This window comes from Salmo trutta, chromosome 19 (assembly GCF_901001165.1).
Source record: "Salmo trutta chromosome 19, fSalTru1.1, whole genome shotgun sequence".
In the NCBI taxonomy this organism is placed as follows: Eukaryota; Metazoa; Chordata; class Actinopteri; order Salmoniformes; family Salmonidae; genus Salmo; species Salmo trutta.
Window position 1 is genome coordinate 50308236 of NC_042975.1, and position 18299 is coordinate 50326534.

Consider the following 18299-nt stretch of genomic DNA (forward strand, 5'->3'; position numbering starts at 1 on the left):
ACCCGTCTGTTTGAGGGTGGAATATGCTTGTACGTATCTGTTGAACCTGATATAACCGACACAAGTCCTTCATCAACCGGGACATGAACGGGGTTCCCTGATCGGTTAGGATCGTCTTGGGAAGGCCTACCCGAGAGAACATCATGAACAATTCCTTGGCAATTCCCTTGGACGACATGTTACGCAGGGGTATGGCCTCTGGGAACTTGGTAGCGTAATCTACGACCACTAGGATGTACTCGTGTCCTCTGGCAGATTTTGGGAGGGGTCCCACGAGGTCCATAGCTATGCGTTCAAAGGGAGTCTCTATGATGGGGAGAGGAATCAAAGGGTTACGTAGGTGTGGCCGTGGAGCTGTACGCTGACATTGATCACACGTCCTACAATACCTGGCCACATCCCGGGTGACACGGGGCCAATAGAATCTCTGCATGATTCTGTCAATAGTCTTGTCCCGTGCCAGGTGTCCTCCTAGGACGTGGGAATGGGCTAACTGTAGGACTGTATCCCTGTATGGTCTAGGCACCATTAGTAATTCCTGGATTTCCCCCCTTCGTTGCACGACCCAATATAAGAGACCCCGCCTGATTGCATAGTAAGGAAGAGGGGGCTCACCTGATCCGTCGACGTTCCTCCCGTCGATCACCTTCACCTTCCTCATGGCCTCCCTTAGGTCTGGGTCTCTATGCTGCGAGGTGCCGAACTGTCCCTTTAATTCCTGGGGCAGGTCAACCTCGGTAGAGGGGTGTGGAGGTTGTTCCCCATCCCCTCCAGGGGTGACCGAGGAGAATCCCTTCCAGGTTCCCTCCTCGGATGGGGCTTCAAATATATCTCTTAGTGCCTGGTTGCTCCTTCCTTCCTGCGTCGTGTATAACCCTTCGCAGGTGTCTTCATCGGTGGTTTCCTGGAATATCTGTCGTAAACGTTGGGTCTCTATTTCTTCCTCTGCTCCAGAGGACAAGGACGAGGCTACGTCGCCTTGTAGGACTACTACCTCGGGCTTGGATTTGTTTTTTTTTCTTCTTTCCTGTCCCCCTTCTTCCCATGCATAACGTCATCTGCCGCAGCTCTTTATATAGAGGACAGTCTCTCCCTATCAATAATGGCACCTTCAGCTGGGGTACTTTCCCTGCCCTGACTGTACACCTTCCTTTCGGAGTGAGAATAGACAGATTCACGGTGGGGTAATAGTGGGTGTCTCCATGGATGCAGGACACGGCTACTTTGTCTGGTAGCAGTGTTGCTGAGGTCACCATCCGCTCCTCTACTAACGTAACCATACTTCCCGAGTCGAGAATGGCAACCACATCTTGTCCTTCTACTCGAACCGGAATCTCTGGGGCTGGGGCTATTTCTGTTAACCAACAGTGTTGATCATGCCCTCTCGAACCGGGATGCGTGGGGATGGGCAGCGATGACTCCGTGACCATGGACTCGTCCTTGCTAGGACATTGTGAGGCATAATGGTCTGGAGACTGACATTTAAAACACCGACCCTGCTGTGTGGGGGATGACTTCTCCCACCTCCGGAGGGGGTTTGGAGGTTTCGGTGGCGGACGTGCCGGGGCGAGTCGTGGTACGGGATTTGCAGAATCCTTCCGTTCCTTCTTGTCCCCTTTTAACAACTCCCCTGTAGATCGGTATGTTTCCACCGCCTGGGCTATGTCGTCGGCTGACAACGGGTTGGTTTGACCCACAACCCTTTTTAAGTCACTGGGTAATTCCCTCAATATCTTGTCCACAACGAGGGTCTCTATTACATGTCCTACTCCCTTTCCGGGTTCCAGCCACTGTTTCATCAGTCGTATTAGAGCGAAGATCTGGGCACGGACGGGTTGGTCAGCCATATAGGTCCACTGATGGAACTTCACAGCTCTATCTCTGGCAGTCAGCTGGTACCGGGACAGGATCTCGGTTTTTAGTCGCCCATAGTCCGCAGCTTCGTGGGAATCCAGGTCAAAATAGGCTTCCTGGGCCACCCCGGTCAAAAGAGGGGCTAATGCGCTCGCCCATTCTGTGGGCGGCCACTCTTCCAAGGTGGCCGTCCTTTCGAAGGTCATGAGGAAGGCCTCGATATCATCCTCCTTGGAGAGACGAGGTAAGATGGCATGAGCAGCCGCTCTAGGCTTCACTCTAGGTTCTTCTCGCCCACTCAGCTGTCGTTGCAGGAGTTCTATGGTTGTCTGCTGTGCCGTGATCAACTGTTGTAGTAGGGCGTTGTCCATCGTTCTTGAATGGTTCCTCTGTCTACTGGAAGAATCTTGATTTACTCACTTATCCTGGTGTCACTCGTCCACCTATGCCCACATTCTCCACCAATGTGAGCGGACCAAGTCATTTGGTGTCACTCTAAAGTGGAAAGGTGGAATAAACGAGTCCAGAGTAGGTTTTCTTGATTCAACACAGTTCTCTATTGAGGGATTTCTGACAATACAAACACTCCAACACAGTCAATGAGAATCTCCAAAGGAACAACATACATCTTCTTTAGATGACACAGGATCACATTACGATTATCTTCAAACTATAACAACAATCACATATTCATCACCGTCTTAATGGCTCTTCATGGATAGCACCTCTCTCTCCGTAGCCATTCCCCAACGATAGTTTATCTTCCTCCCCTCTTGCTAGTTCCATCCTCTCTCTTGTAGGGGAAAGAGAATATCTCATTAGTACCGTCAGCTGTGCTTAATTGACTCTGGTTACCTGGTCTCACATGCCTTGTTGGGCTACTATCCGTGAGCCCAGCCTGCCCTCTGGTGGTCCTTCCACAGTCGATATAGGACTCGTTTTACTGTGGATATAGATACTTTTGTACCTGTTTCCTCCAGCATCTTCACAAGGTCCTTTGCTGTTGTTCTGGGATTGATGTGCACCTTTCACACCAAAGTACTTTCATCTCTAGGAGACAGAACGCGTCTCCTTCCTGAGCAGTATGACGGCTGCGTCGTCCCATGGTGTTTATACTTGCGTACTATTGTTTGTACAGATGAACATGGTACCTTCAGGCGTTTTGGAAATTGCTCCCAAGGATGAACCAGACTTGTGGAGGCCTACAATTTTTTTTCCTGAGGTCTTGGCTGATTTCTTTTGATTTTCCCATGATGTCAAGCAAAGAGGCACTGAGTTTGAAGGTAGGCTTTGAAATACATCCACAGGTACACCTCCTATTGACTCAAATGATGTCAATTAGCCTATCAGAAGCTTCTAAAGCCATGACATCATTTTCTGGAATTTTCCAAACTGTTTAAAGGCACAGTCAACTTAGTGTATGTAAACTTCTGACCCACTGGATTTGTGATAGTGAATTATAAGTGAAATAATCTGTCTGTAAACAATTGTTGGAAAAATTACTTCTGTCGTGCACAAAGTAGATGTCCTAACCGACTTGCCACAAGATATTTGTGGAGTGGTTGAACAATGACTCCAACATAAGTGTATGTAAACTAACGACTTCAACTGCATGTTCCCATTTGGGGATGTCTGATACTATTTCTGATTGTCTTAACTCGCCACCACTAATGAGCAGTGGAGCTTCCCAAAGTGATTTTTCTAAACCTCAAACAGCAAGTAAAGTAAGTCTGTTTTCAGAATCAATTGAGAATAATAGTTCCTCAAATTATTTTAACAATATTTCCAGCTCTTTCCCTTTCTATAACCACTTCATACGAAAGGGAAAAATGTGATGCTCTGATCTAGAGGAAACGTCATAAAATACCTGATTACTTCTTATCCCATGTACAAATAGCTGTGTCTGTCCTGAGTTCACTGGCCAGGCGAACTCTGAGAGCCCAGAATATTTTACACAATGTTTCAAGTTTGTTAGCGCGAGTTTCGGCAACCCAGTTGATAGTTGATGCAATATATCAAGTTTGGCTACGCATGGCCTGCCTGCAAATGTGATTTATAGGATATTTTCTACCTGCAGGTTGCAATGCTTTAATGTTTTGGCTTTATGTAGGCTATTTTTACATAGTTGGCAATGGCATTATGTTACATTTTGATTTAGATTGAATGTAGATTAACCAAAGACTATTATAAATGAAATTAAACTGTTCCACGAAAACGTGCATATGAAAATCCTAACTGTCACTCAGATGGGGAGAAATGGTAAGATAAATTGGCACTCCAAATTGAAAAGGTTGCTGCTGGTGTAGCCTATTACTGGCAAATTCAGAAGCATAATGGCAGAATCTGTGAAGGCCAGCAGCAGCAAGAGGATGGTCGGGAACAGGTTATTCTTCTTCTGGTTAGTCTCTCTCGATCTCTGGCTCATTTGTGTGTCTTAATTATTTCATCAAAAGTTCAGTACATATAGCCTAGTTGATTTGATTAATACACATAGGGTGTGTCTATATATGTAAAAATACGCATTTTAAAATTACGACCAATCGATTGGGAAAGACTGTTCTTGGTCGACCAATATTTGTTTTTAGTTGGGGACAGCCCTAGTAGAAATGCAGGAAATTAGCTTTAGATGTCCCAATGCCTCTCTTATTTTGGGACGACGTCCACCACCCAGTAAATTTGAAACTGTCCCTTAGGACAATATGTTAAATTAATGTCAATAGAAATTGGAGCTTTCAATAGATTTTATCTTTTTAAATTGGGAACTAAATAGGGTGTCCACCCACTCTGCCCAAATTGTAGGGTGTCCACCCGGTCTGCCCAGAGTGGGTGAAAACGCACTTTGGTGGTGATAATTTCACTTCCTTATAATTTTATACCACGACAAATATGATTGTTCATGTTCTGAATTGTTCAGTGTGGTCTTTCTCTAACATATCATTAAGTCCGATTTTGTAACCAATACATCCGATAATAAGCACTGAGCTCTGTTGACAGAGCGGTGTGCTTTTTCACAATGACTTTTGATGATGTGGTCATCTGCAAAGTTGTTTCTGTGGGTCACAAAAAGCTGAATTAACATGACACAAACTGAATTAAATGTAAAAGACTTTGAAAATAAAAAAAGCTTGTGGTACGCTCAGTGCTCCGTTGGCGTTTCAGAGATGTGTGTTTTGTGAGAAATCTTGAAGAAATAGCAGGAATTTTGCATTAATATGAAAAGCATATACTAAAATATAAAAATACTACTTGTCTTAACATCTATCTTAACTATATTGTTTTATGTCCTGTGGATTTGACAAAGATGACAAGTTCAACTCGGAAAGTGGGCCTGTCACGTAGCCTTTATTCAGCCTGTCAGGTAGCCTTCATTCAGCCTGTCAGGTAGCCTTCATTCAGCCTGTCAGGTAGCCTTCATTCAGCCTGTCAGGTAGCCTTCATTCAGCCTGTCAGGTAGCCTTCATTCAGCCTGTCAGGTAGGCTTGATGCTGTGTGCAATTTTTCTTGTTTGTCCACTTTTCTTTCTCTGGCCCCTCATTTTGGCCGTTGTGCAAGGGTAAAAACTCAAACTTTTGAACGGATTATGATAGAGACATGAAGTTTGGACCATTGGTTTTCTTAGGGGATTATCCACACAATTAACATTATTAACATTATTTTACTCATTGGTCAAAATATGCGTTTTGATTAGACACCCTCAACTAAACTCTAAACCTTTTAACCATTACAGTTTGGAGCAGCTGACTGTTCTGAGTGAGGTGATGTGTTGCATCTGAATCTGTCTTGTTCTTTGCTCTGTCTCTACAGTGTTGAGTTTGTGACCATCAGTCCTGACGGGTTCCGCTACCGCTCCCAGATGTTCCCCACAGTTAACGGACTGTTCCGCTGGTTCAAAGACCATTTCCAGGAACCGGTACCAGGTAAGAGGGTTGTTCTACGAGTAGAGTACATTTTGGGTAGTGTAACTTGATTAAAAAAACACTTAATTTCACCTAATGTTAACATTCTGTCATGTTTTAAATTAAATAAAATACTATAGAAAGTGCTAGGGTTGGGCCGTATCCAGATTTTCATATTGCCATAGCGTTTTAGTACACCAGGGGCGGTAAACCGCAAAAAAATTAAATATTACCAGAATGCTAACAGAATTAGCACAAGTAATAGCGCATTTCCATGGAGGCTGCTAGCTAAATATGCTAACAAGTGCAAACAAAATAAACTAATTGCAAAGACGGCAATCTGGCTAATAAAGTTATAGAAGTATAGGTAGTAGCTACCGAATGTCATTTTTGGTGAATTTGGACATTTACATGCGAATGAGAGACAATGTGCAAATGACAAAGTTTTGATGCATGGAAGAAGAGCACTGGCTCTGGAGCAGCATGTGTACACACTATCTGTGTTGAGTCGCTAGGGCAACGGGCCTGCCAGCTCTGCTTGGAGAAGAGGAGGGAGGAGCAGACTGAGGGCCTGAGAATGGAAAGGGGAGACATCTAAAATAGCAGTGGCAGCTGTACAGATGACTCATTCAAAGCGCTTTGACTTCTCAAACACGCAGAAAGCTAAAACGATATGATGCTCCATCTCATTAATTCAGCCACTTAGCCAACTAGGAAGTTAAACCAAATACACAGCTGGACTCACCAGCTCCTGCTTTTTCCCATTGTTCTATTTATAAACAAACGCATGACTGGCTCAACTGTTCTGGGGAACTACGGTTAGCCTCATAATGTAAAATAATGTGACCGGTGAAATGAAGAACGCAGTCTGCTTTATCTCCTAACTTATAGCACAAGTTGACTGCAGGTATTAACTTAAGTACCTACTGTTAGGTTCTAAATATCAGAGTAAGAACTCGACGGACACTATGAAAGTTTAAACAAAGTTTATTACATTTAGCGACATACATTTCATACATTTCATTTTTTCGTACTGGCCCCCGTGGGAATCGAACTTCACAACCCTGGCGTTGCAAACACCATGCGTTGCAAACACCATGCTCTACCAACTGAGCCACAGGATCGATCCCAAAGGATCGAACAGCTGAACCGACAAAATCATGGTTCCACCAGTCGTGGTATACATACTCCAATTTGGGTGGAGTCTCCTCCTTGCTAAACATTGCATCTGTATTGCTAGGCAGGAAACAAACTAAGTGATACGGGCAATGAACTCCTTTAACGTGACCTGACCTCGACCCCCTGAGCTGACGTGTTTTTAGTGCTCTCCTGCCAATTTCATCTAAACTTCTTTTAATCTCTTATTTTAAATCCTCGTAACATGGACAGCAATTTTCTTTGACAATTTCAGGCGTATCTACATCCATTATGAATTGACTTTAACGTAGTCCTCCTTAAACAAGAAGAACATCGACAACGTGGTCCAGGCTAGGCCAGTTAGCCCTGCTAATTCAGCCAGCTCCACTAACCCAGATAGCCCTGGAAGCTCCTCTCACCACGAGTCCGACATGACAAACGATGTATACGACCTAAACCAGAACCAAGGGGTCTTTTCCACCAAACTCGAAGGTGTCCTAACGGGGATTAGTGATTTTAAACGTGACCTTCAAGCCTACTCCACGCACTTGGACGAAGCAGAGAAACGCATGGTGGAAGTGTTATATCTAGCCTAGTTGTAGAAGAACACACGTCTGCACGGTTTCACATTGTACATCACTCTGACGTTTAATGACATGTGCCACTCATCCTGACAACCCATTCATCCGTAAAGCAGCACACTGTCGTAAACCATAACAACGTATAGTATGACGTACAGCACGTCGTACCATACATAACATTTCCCCCCCCTTTCCAAAACCAGGGACTGGTACCATATATAAAATGTCCATAGGGCAAGAACCTAGAGTGATAACTGTAAGAAATAAAACATTAACCTTTAAAACGGAAGGACCCTCCAAACTAACCAGTTCAGTCCATTAACCTGGAGGTTGACTAAGACCCCTATCGGAGCCTAAGAATGAAAAGAGGTTAAGTAGTCCCCCAGATGAGCAGGGCGAGTTCGTGCCCGCATAGGCCTTTCTTCAACCGCCACCGCTTGTGGCTCTGGCCCTTGGGGAGCCCACAGAGGCTGGGGCTCGGGTGGTAGTGGTGGGGGAGGTCCATCCGGTGGCGTCTCTGGCCTGCATGTCTGTTCTGTGTGCATTCGTATTCCTTGAGGAGCAGGGACTTTCCTGAGGCGGCTGGCGTGCCAGCGTGATCCATTGCTCAACATGAATGTGGCGGGCCCCAGTTGTCAACTGACCTGCAGGGGGTCCGACCAGAATGAGGCCATTTTGTTGCACCGCTGAGGCCGTCGGGCTCGGACCCAGTCAGACACTTGGATGATCGACTTCTTCACCCTGTGTGCCTTGTCGAAACGCTGTTTCATTTCTCTTTGGTGCCTAGTCACTGCCTGTTTTTCTTGGGTGCACCTAGTCGCCGGTTCTGCAACTCTCTGTGTTCTGAGTCTGTCCAGTGGCAGTTCCATCTCACGACCTAGCATGAGAGATGCCGGGGAGGCCTGTGTTGTTGTGTGTTTGCTTGCTCTGTAGTGCATTAGCGTTTGATTCAAAGCAGTTTGGAACGTGCACCCCTGGACCAGGTGCGCTCTGATGCCATTCTTCAGCGTTTGGTTGAAGCGTTCCACCCCTCCGTTAGCTTGTGGGTTGTAGTAGGCCGTGCGGATGTGTTTGATTCCCTTGTTGCTGAGATATGAGGAGAACTCGGCAGAGATTAGCTGGGGCCCATTGTCCGTGGTAAGGGTGAGGGGCAGGCCCCACCTTGTGAACAGGCTGTCTAGGATGTCCACGATGGCCTGTGCTGTGACAGTTCCGACAGGAACCACTTCTGGCCACTTAGAGTGGAGGTCATACACCACCACCAGGAAGCGCTGATGGTGAGGGACTGCGTGACCATGGATCTCGCCACAGATGTCCAGTTGGATGTGCTCCCAGGGGCGGGACGGCCATGCGAGAGGCTGCAGGGGGGGTGGGGCGGACTGTCCTGTTTTCCCACTGAGGAGGCATGCAGCACAATCCCTGACCAGGGCTTCAATGTCGTGGTCGATGCCTGGCCACCACACAAGGTCTCGACATCTCTGTTTGACCTTCACTATGCCCAAGTGCCCCTCGTGCGCCATGGATAGAACACGCGCACGCAGACCACTTGGGACCACAGTGCAAAACCCTCGAGAGACACAGACTTCTTCCCAGCAAGACAGTTCGTGCTTCACCCTGGCGAAAGTCGCAAGCTCTTCCAGCACGTGTGCTGGCCATCCAGTGCGTATGTAGGTGCGCAGGGTAGACAGTGTGGGATCCTGTTCCGATGCTTGCTTCAGCTCTTCCAGTGAGACGACTGACTGAAGAGGAGCGTAAAGCATTTGTACGAGGTCTGTTTCATTGTCGTCTGGCAAGACGGTCGGAGTAGGAGCGTCAAAGGAGCGTGAGAGGAGGTCTGCCACCACGTTATCCCTCCCTGGAGTGAACTTCAGTTGATAGTCGTACTGTCTGAGGCGGTCGGCCCATCTGTGCAGCCGAAGTGGCTTGTGGCCAGTTCCTGATGCCGACAGTAGCGTTGTGAGGGACTGGTGGTCGGTTCGGAGCGTGAACAGACGGCCATAGAGGTAGAGGTGCCACCTTTCGCACGCCCAGACACAGGCCAGTGCTTCTCGTTCGCCCACAGAGTACCGTTGTTCTGTGGGGCTCAGGGCCCTTGAGGCGAAGGCGACGGGCCTCTCAATGCCATTCTGCAGCTGTGAGAGGACAGCTCCTAGTGCTCCAGCTGAGGCGTCACATGTGACAATGGTGGGGCAGACGGGGTCAAAGTGAGCCAAGACTGGGGCTGTGGAGAGCTGGCTCTTCAGTGAGCGGACCGCGTCTGAGCAGGCTGCCGTCCAGGCCCATGGCTCATCCTTCTTGAGGAGCTGGCGAAGGGGCGCTGTGGTCTGGGAGTAGTGGGGCAGAAACCGGAGGTAGTAGGCTGTCATGCCCAAGAATGACGCCACCTGAGAGGCTGAGGTCGGTTCCGGGATCCTGTGGACGGCTTCAATGTTCGACATGAGTGGGGCAATGCCTTTGGCCGACAGGCGGAACCCCACAAACTCGACGGCTGGAGCTGCAAAGGTGCACTTTCCACCGTTAAGGGTCAGGTTGTTCTGCAGTAGAGCGCTGAATACTCGGTGGAGTCGACAATCATGGATGTGGAGGTCAGGACCGTGGACCACGATGTCATCCAGATAAACCGCCACCCCAGGTATTCCAGCGAGGATGGTGCTCATCACCTTCTGGAAGCAGCTGGGGGCGGAGTTAAGTCCAAAAGGCATGCGTGTATATCTGAACACGCCAGCATGTGTGACAAAGGTAGTGAGATCTCTGCTAGCTGCGTGGAGGGGTACCTGAAGATAACCCTGACGAAGGTCAAGCTTCGTGAAGATCGTGGAGCCATGGAATTGTGCGGTCAGCTCCTCAGCTGTAGGCAAGGGGTACTTATCCGGGACAACGGCCTTGTTCACAGCACGAAGATCCACGCAGGTCCGGATTCCACCTGACTTTTTGGTTGCAATGACTAAGTTTGAAATCCAGGGGGCAGCGTTGACTGGCTCAATGATGCCTGCATCCAACTGTGCCTGGAGATCTTTTGTGACGTCATCACGCAGTGCAAAGGGAATGCGCCGCAGGGGCTGCATGACTGGGGTCACTTCCGGATTCACTAGGGGCCTGTGAGTAAAGGCTGTGAGGCAGCCCAGTCCATCAAACAGAGTTGGCCAGTTCTGTTGCCATGTGCAGGTAACCTGGTGGATAGCTGACCCACTGTCATCTCTCAGCGTGAATCCCAAGCCTGTGAAGAGGTCGAGGCCCAAGAGGTTGGCACCCCGCTTTGCAACATGAAATGTGAATGATGGCAGATGCTTGGTGCCGTAGTGTACTGGGACCTGGAGGGTGCCTACAATGTCTATCTTGGATCTACCGTACCCACACAGGGCAGTGGAGGGCTGTTGGAGTGGTAGGTGACTGAAAAACTTGTAGTAAGTTGCAAGGTTGAGCAATGACACCGCAGCGCCAGTATCCAGCAGTAAAGGCAAACCCACCTCACCCAGCTGCACAGTGCATGTCCTGAATGACACATGGTTGGTGGAGACAGTTCGAATTTCCGTGCGTTCATGTTGAGAGTGAGATGAAACTAAGGGCCTGTGCTGGGTGGAGCTAGTAGCTGGGGCAGAACGACACACTTTTGCAAAGTGATTGTATTTTGAACAGTTCTTGCATATTTTCCCACGGGCTGGGCAGTTTGAAGCCCTTGAATTGTGAGAGCTAGCCCCACAGTTGCCACAGCTACTTCTGTTCGTTTGTCTGTGTGCCTGCTGCACGGGCATGCCGGTGTCTGTGTCCATGCAGCTATCAACGTGGGAGGCCATGCACAGCGCGTGATCGTTGTAGTGCGCCTGCTCGGGCTGAAGCTGCTGTGTGAGAATGGCTGGGGGCCGAGTGTATGCTGCAGATCTGTCTGTTAGCATAGTAGAGCATTCCAACGCCGCTTCAACCTGGAGTGCTATTTTAATAGCTCCATCTAGTTGTAAATTATCCGATTCCAAAAGCAGTTTCTCCCTTGTCTTTTCACATAACGTCCCCTCTATCAACTGATCCCTGATGATCTCGTCCTGAAGTGTCCCATAGTTACAAGAGCTAGCCAAATCCCTCAGATTAGCCACGTAGCTTTGAATGGACTCACCCGGCCGTTGGTGTCTCTTCCGTAGCCGGTAGCGTCGGAGGAGCACTCGCTCTTTCCCGGCGAAGTGGTTCCGTAGGAGGCTGACTGCGGCAGTGAATGTAGGAGCCGATCCAAGCGCTCTGAAAATCCTTTGTCCCTCTGTACCAAGGCAGTGACGGAGCAGTGCTGTCCTCCGCTTGTCGGAGATTGTAGAAAGGTCCATAGCTTCGATATAAGTGTTAAAGCTATCAAGCCAGTTATTCCACGGGACTGGAGGTTCGCCAGGCACGGCGAGGAATGGTGCCGGCGGTGGTAAATTGAATTCAGCCATCTTCGTCGCCAATGTTATATCTAGCCTAGTTGTAGAAGAACACACGTCTGCACGGTTTCACATTGTACATCACTCTGACGTTTAATGACATGTGCCACTCATCCTGACAACCCATTCATCCGTAAAGCAGCACACTGTCGTAAACCATAACAACGTATAGTATGACGTACAGCACGTCGTACCATACATAACAGGAAGATATTGTTGTCACTGTCGAAACAACGACCGAAAAGTTGGAAAAACAGGTGGCGGACCATACTTCAAAACTAAGCTCGCTTCGAGAACCACCACAGGAGGCTTAATTTGAGACTGGTTAATCTACCCGAAAAAGTGGAAAATTGTGACGCAGGTGCATTTCTTGGGAGATGGCTTTCCATCAGCATTCTGGCTCCTACAGGCCTGAGAAACCACCCCTCTCCTCTAGTCCTTAACATGAAGTTTCTCAACTTTCAAGATGGGCAAGGTGATGTACGGGGACCAAGAGATGATGTTCTTCCCTGACCTATCCGCGGACCTGCACCGAAAAAGAAAAGGCGGCGACGGGGTCAAGCACCAGCTCAGGTCCCTCAACATTGCCTATGGAATTGCCTTCCCAGCTGAACTACGTCTGACTTACAATAGACGGTCACACAAGTTTGAATCTCTCTCTCAAGCAGAGGTGTTTATCCGTGGCATACGTGAATCTTTTTCCTAGGCATGTTGCCGCTGTGAAGTTTACAACCGCTCTGGACTACGGAGAATTAAACCACCTTGGATTACGTGACTGTTGGCAAGCTAACTAACATAAGCTAATTTATTAGCTGCTACTTTAGAATTGTAGCTAGCATAACAGTTAAGTTAATAATATTGCAAGCTAGCCCACTCAAAGTTTCCTCATTATTTGTGACCTGTATGTGCTCATCAGTTAGCTCAGTTTCTTCTATATGACAGGTGAGATAGCTGTCCGTTGGATGTCATGTTTAAGTTTATTTTTGTTACGTTAAATAATTATCTTCCATTGGATTACATAAAACACTGTAAAATGCCGTCGAAGATGTTTTGCTCCATGTCAACGGACACATTGGGATCTTTATTCATTCGTCCTGCACCACTGAGAAGACTCAGGACTACATTCTATGAAGACTTAAGTTTCCATTATATCCTTGGACTAAAATGATTGACACTCACGTGCAAGCCTGATATCAACATCATGTGCAAGGGCCTTTGAATAAGTGCTATGTTACCCAATGGTATATCTCTTTCTCATTTCTGATCTTTGATACTTTTTGTGGTTTATAATACTTAACATGGTATACTATGTTAATGCTATATGTATGGGCCATTTTGTTACTTGGTACAGTGGCTTGCGAAAGTATTCACACCGCCTTGGCATTTTTCCTATTTTGTTGCATTACGACCTGGAATTAAAATAGATTTTTGCCTACCACTTTGAAGATCCAAAATAGGTTTTTATTGTGAAACAAAGAAGAAATAAGATTTAAAAAAATTAACAGAACTTGATCGTGCTTAACTATTCACCCCCCCCCCCAAAGTCAATACTTTGTAGAGACACCTTTTGCAGCAATTACAGCTGTAAGTCTCTTGGGGTTTTTCTCTATAAGCTTGGCACATCTAGCCACTAGGATTTTTTCCCATTCTTCAAGGCAAAACTGCTCCAGCTCCTTCAAGTTGAATGGGTTCTGAAGGTGTACAGCAATCTTTAAGTCATACTACAGATTCTCAATTGAATTGAAGTCTGGTCTTTGACTAGGCTATTCCAAGACATTTAAATGTTTCCCCTTAAACCACTCAAGTGTTGCTTTAGCAGTATGCTTAGGGTCAATGGCATGCTGGAAGGTGAACCTCCGTCCCAGTCTCAAATTTCTGGAAGACGGAAACAGGTTTCCCTCAAGAATTTCCCTGTATTTTGCACCATCCATCATTCCTTCAATTCTGACCGGTTTCCCAGTCGATGAAAAGCATCCCCACAGCATGATGCTGCCACCACCATGCTTCGCATCATCCCGAGAACGCCACACCCACAGCGAAGCATGGTGGTGGCAGCATAATGCTGTGGGGATGCTTTTCATCGACTGTTGGGTTTGCGCCAAACATAGCGTTTTCCTTGATGGCCAAAAAGCTCAATTTTAGTCTCATCTGACCAGAGTACCTTCTTCCATATGTTTGTGGAGTCTCCCACATGCCTTTTGGCAAACACCAAACGTGTTTGCTTATTTTTTCTCTTTAAGCAATGGCTTTTTTCTGGCCACTCTTCCATACAGCCCAGTTCTGTGGAGTGTATGGCTTAAAGTGGTCCTATGGACAGATAAACAGGTGGACTTTATTTAACTAATTATGTGACTTCTGAAGGTAATTGGTTGCACCAGATCTTATTTAGGGGCTTCATAGCAAAGGGGTGAATACATATTTTTTTTACATTTACATTTTAGGCATTTAGCAGACGCTCTTATCCAGAGCGACTTATAGTAGTGAATGCATACATTTCATACATTTTTTTTTTCCTGTGCTGGCCCCCCATGGGAATCGAACCCACAACCCTGGCGTTGCAAACACCATGCTCTACCAACTGAGCTACAGGGAAGGCCATATGCACGCACCACTTTTCAGTTTTTTAAATATTTATTTATTTATTGAAACAAGTATTTTTTTTCATTTCACTTCACCAAATTGGAATATTTTGTATGTCCATTCATTTTCTGGAATTTTCCAAGCTGTTTAAAGGCACAGTCAACTTAGTTTATGTAAGCTTCTGACCAACTGGAATTGTGATACAGTGAATTATAAGTGAAATAATCTGTCTGTAAACAATTGTTGGAAAAATTACTTGTCATGCACAAAGTAGATGTCCTAACCAACTTGCCAACACTATAGTTTGTTAACAAGAAATTTGTGGAGTGGTTGAAAAACAAGTTTTAATGACTCTAACCTAAGTGTATGTAAACTTCTGACTTCAACTGTATTTTCCTCACCGCAAAATAGTCATGCGGTCCTTGTGGTTACTAAACACATTTTAGATATGCCTTTATAATATTGCTTATTCCGTGTTCACGTCTTTTGGTAAATGACTTTAAATGTAAAACTGGAGTTTGTAAACTATCCAAGCTTAAACAGGTTATTACTAGGCTTAAACAACTTCATTAATATATTGTGTTCCTACAAGAAGTACGCAGGAGATGGAAAGGGCAAGTAATAGCATCCCATTTCTCTCATTCTCGTGGTGTTTTGGTTTTAATTCACAAAACTGTTCCATTTCACGTGGATAATATTGTAACTGATACATCTGGTAGATGCGTTTTGATACAGGGAACTCTTTTGAATTAGTGTATTAATCTGGTTAATGTTTATGGTCCTAATGATGATAATCCCAAATTCTTTGAGAATGTATTTCCTGGTAAAGTCCTAATGGCAGGGGATTTTAATTGTGCTCTTGATCCTCATCTCAATCACTCCTCTGGTTTAAACGCTTCCCACTTGCAGAGTGGAAAGAAATTACAGCATTTCACTAAGGACTTAAATCTATGTGAACCTTGGAGGACTCAGAACTCGAGTGAAAGGGAGTTTTCATGTTACTTGTTGACATTTAAATCATATTCTCGTATAGACTACTTTTTAGTTTCTTGCTTATTGCTTCCCAATGTAGCAGGAAGTTGATATGATAGTATTGTTCTGAGTGACCATTCCCCTGTGTCATTATTCTATAGGGATACAGAACTAGTAAAAGGATCCTCTAGATGGCGTTTGCATCCCAGATGGTTACAGGACCCAGACTTTTTACATTACGTTTGAGTGCGTATAGATGTTTATTTTCCATTGAACACTGACCAAACGTCAGCGAGTACCATATGGGAGGCTTTCAAAGCATAGTTTATAGAATAAAACTAAAATGTCTAGACCTGAACCCCATTGAAAACCTCTGGAATGTGATCAAGAGGAAGATGGATAGTCACAAGCCGTCAACAAAGCGGCTTGAATTTTTGCGCCAGGAGTGGCATAAAGTCACCCAACATCAATGTGAAAGACTGGTGGAGAGCATGCCAAGACACATGAAAGCTGTGATTTGAAAATCAGGGTTATTCCACCAAATATCGATTTCTGAACTCTTCCTAAGTTAAAACATTAGTATTGTGTTTAAAAATGAATATGAACTTATTTTCGTTGCATTATTCGAGGTCTGACAACACTGCATCTTTTTTGTTATCTTGACCAGTTGTCATTTTCTGCAAATAAATGGTCTAAATTACAATATTTTTATTTGGAATTTATAGAATAAAACAAAAATGTTCATTTTACCCAAACACATACCAAAAATAGTAAAACAAGAGAAACTGATAATTTTGCAGTGGTTTTTTATTTTTTTCCGGAGCTGTATTAAGAGGCAAATGATACATTTTACCAGTTTCAAATCAATTAAATCTGGAAATGAGAGAGTTGGACAGCAAAATCAGAGAATTGGAAAGGGAAGCTTTTTTGGATAACTCAGAAGTAAACAAGGAATTATTAAAAGCTCAGTATGAAGAACTTTCCAGCTCAAAGGCTGCAAACAGCTTAACGAGGCTGAAACAGTCTATGATCAAGGTGAAAAACCTGGTAAATTGCTGGCCTGGCACATTAAGTTAAATGCAGACATAGCCATTAATGCAGTTCATGATTTACAAGGACAATTATCAATGGATCCTGTAGAAATAAACCAAACATTTGTGGATATGATAGTATCCACAAATGGGGCGGCAGGTAGCCTAGTGGTTAGAGCGTTGGGCCAGTAACCAAAAGGTTGCAGGATCGAATCCCTGAGTTGACATGGTAAAAATATGTCGTTCTGCCCCTGAACAAGGCAGTTAACCCACTGTTCCCCAGTTGGCCGTCATTGTAATAATAATTTGTTCTTAACTGACTTTCCTAGTTAAATAAAGGTTAAATTTAAAAAAATAATAATTGCTTCCTGCTACAACACACTTTACAACTCAATTTTTACAATGAGATGCTGCACATTGACAACTCAAGTCGCTCAGAAAAAAGGGCCTTCTGATTAGTCTTCTTACCTAATGAAAGCCTATAGCCGACATGACATAAAACAATACCTTTACATTCAATATTGTTTAGATGATCAAATAGTTGAATTGAAACTTAAATAATTCCCAGAATCGAATATAGGCGGCAAAAATTTATTAATTTAGTAGGCTACTCAAACTTGACATGGCCTGTGTATGGTCTAAATGAACGAAATTCTGAATTAATGTGATTATTAACTGATAGTAAACCGAATTAGCCTATCATAAACAAATACCTGTTTGCACTTTAAGCTGACTGTGTATCAATCTACTGGGTTGTTGTCCTTGTCCACAATGACTCTGAAATCCTTCCAAACCAAACAGGGATTTCACCTGTTTCCACGAGGATGTATTTCATAACCTTTTCTTTTTATTTCTACAGTTAGGCCTATGTTAGACATTTTCGCGTGAGCTATGCTAGCCAGGAAAAGTACACTTGGAGGGGGGGTGAAACAAGTTTCAGCGCTACATACAAAATGGACAGTTCCTTGATCCACTGCTTGCGTGGCTGGTAGCTTGTATGTCTGGAATTCGCATCAAAACAAGCTCCTGGGTTTGTAAAAAAAATTCGATTTTAAAACTTTTCTGACCCGCAATATAATTTTTCTGAATTGTGAGCCGACCCGCAGGTTGAAAGAATATTTTCATTTGAGGGTCAACCGTGGGGAATAGTGGGTATCCGACCCGATGCAGGGTGCTCTCACATACACCGCCCCTCTCCCGCTGCAGCGTCTCTACCTCGCACAGGCTAGGCACAGGTTAAAAACACACGTATTTCGAATAATTTCATGATACTATTCGAATAGTGTCATTATTTCAACCGCCCATCTCTACTTTATTGTGCTATTTTTGATTTTATTGGTTGTATTTTTGTCTTCAGGCATCACCCCCAGCAGCAGTAGTAGTCGAACACGGACACCTGCCTCTGTCAACGCTACACCAGCTAACATCAACATCGCAGGTCAGTCACACACACACACCAGAAATGTTGAATTTGAAAATCTTTAATTTTTTTGGTGTTCTATCCAAACAAAGATAACCTATAGAGTAGAGGTCGACCGATTAATCGGAATGGCCGATTTAATTAGGGCCGATTTTTCACGTTTTCATAACAATCGGCATTTTTGGACACCGATCATGGCCGATTACATTGCACTCCACGAGGAGACTGCGTGGCAGGCTGACTACCTGTTATGCGAGTGCAGCAAGGAGCCACGGTAAGGTGCTAGCTAGCATTAAACGTATCTTATAAAAACAATCAATCTTAACATAATCACTAGTTAACTACACATGGTTGATGATATTACTAGTTTATCTAGCTTGTCCTGCGTTGCATATAATCGATGCGGTACCTGTTAATTTATC

General features: G+C 45.1%; 1 protein-coding gene across 1 annotated transcript in view; it reads left to right on the forward strand.

The window, feature by feature from the left end:
• Nucleotides 1-18299, forward strand: part of LOC115154921 (transcription elongation factor SPT6) — a 75488-nt gene that overhangs the window by 46784 nt on the left and 10405 nt on the right. The window contains exons 34-35 of the mRNA XM_029701637.1: nt 5659-5771; nt 17815-17895. Of these exons, the coding sequence (XP_029557497.1) occupies nt 5659-5771; nt 17815-17895 (194 nt within the window). The remainder of the gene's footprint in view (nt 1-5658; nt 5772-17814; nt 17896-18299) is intronic.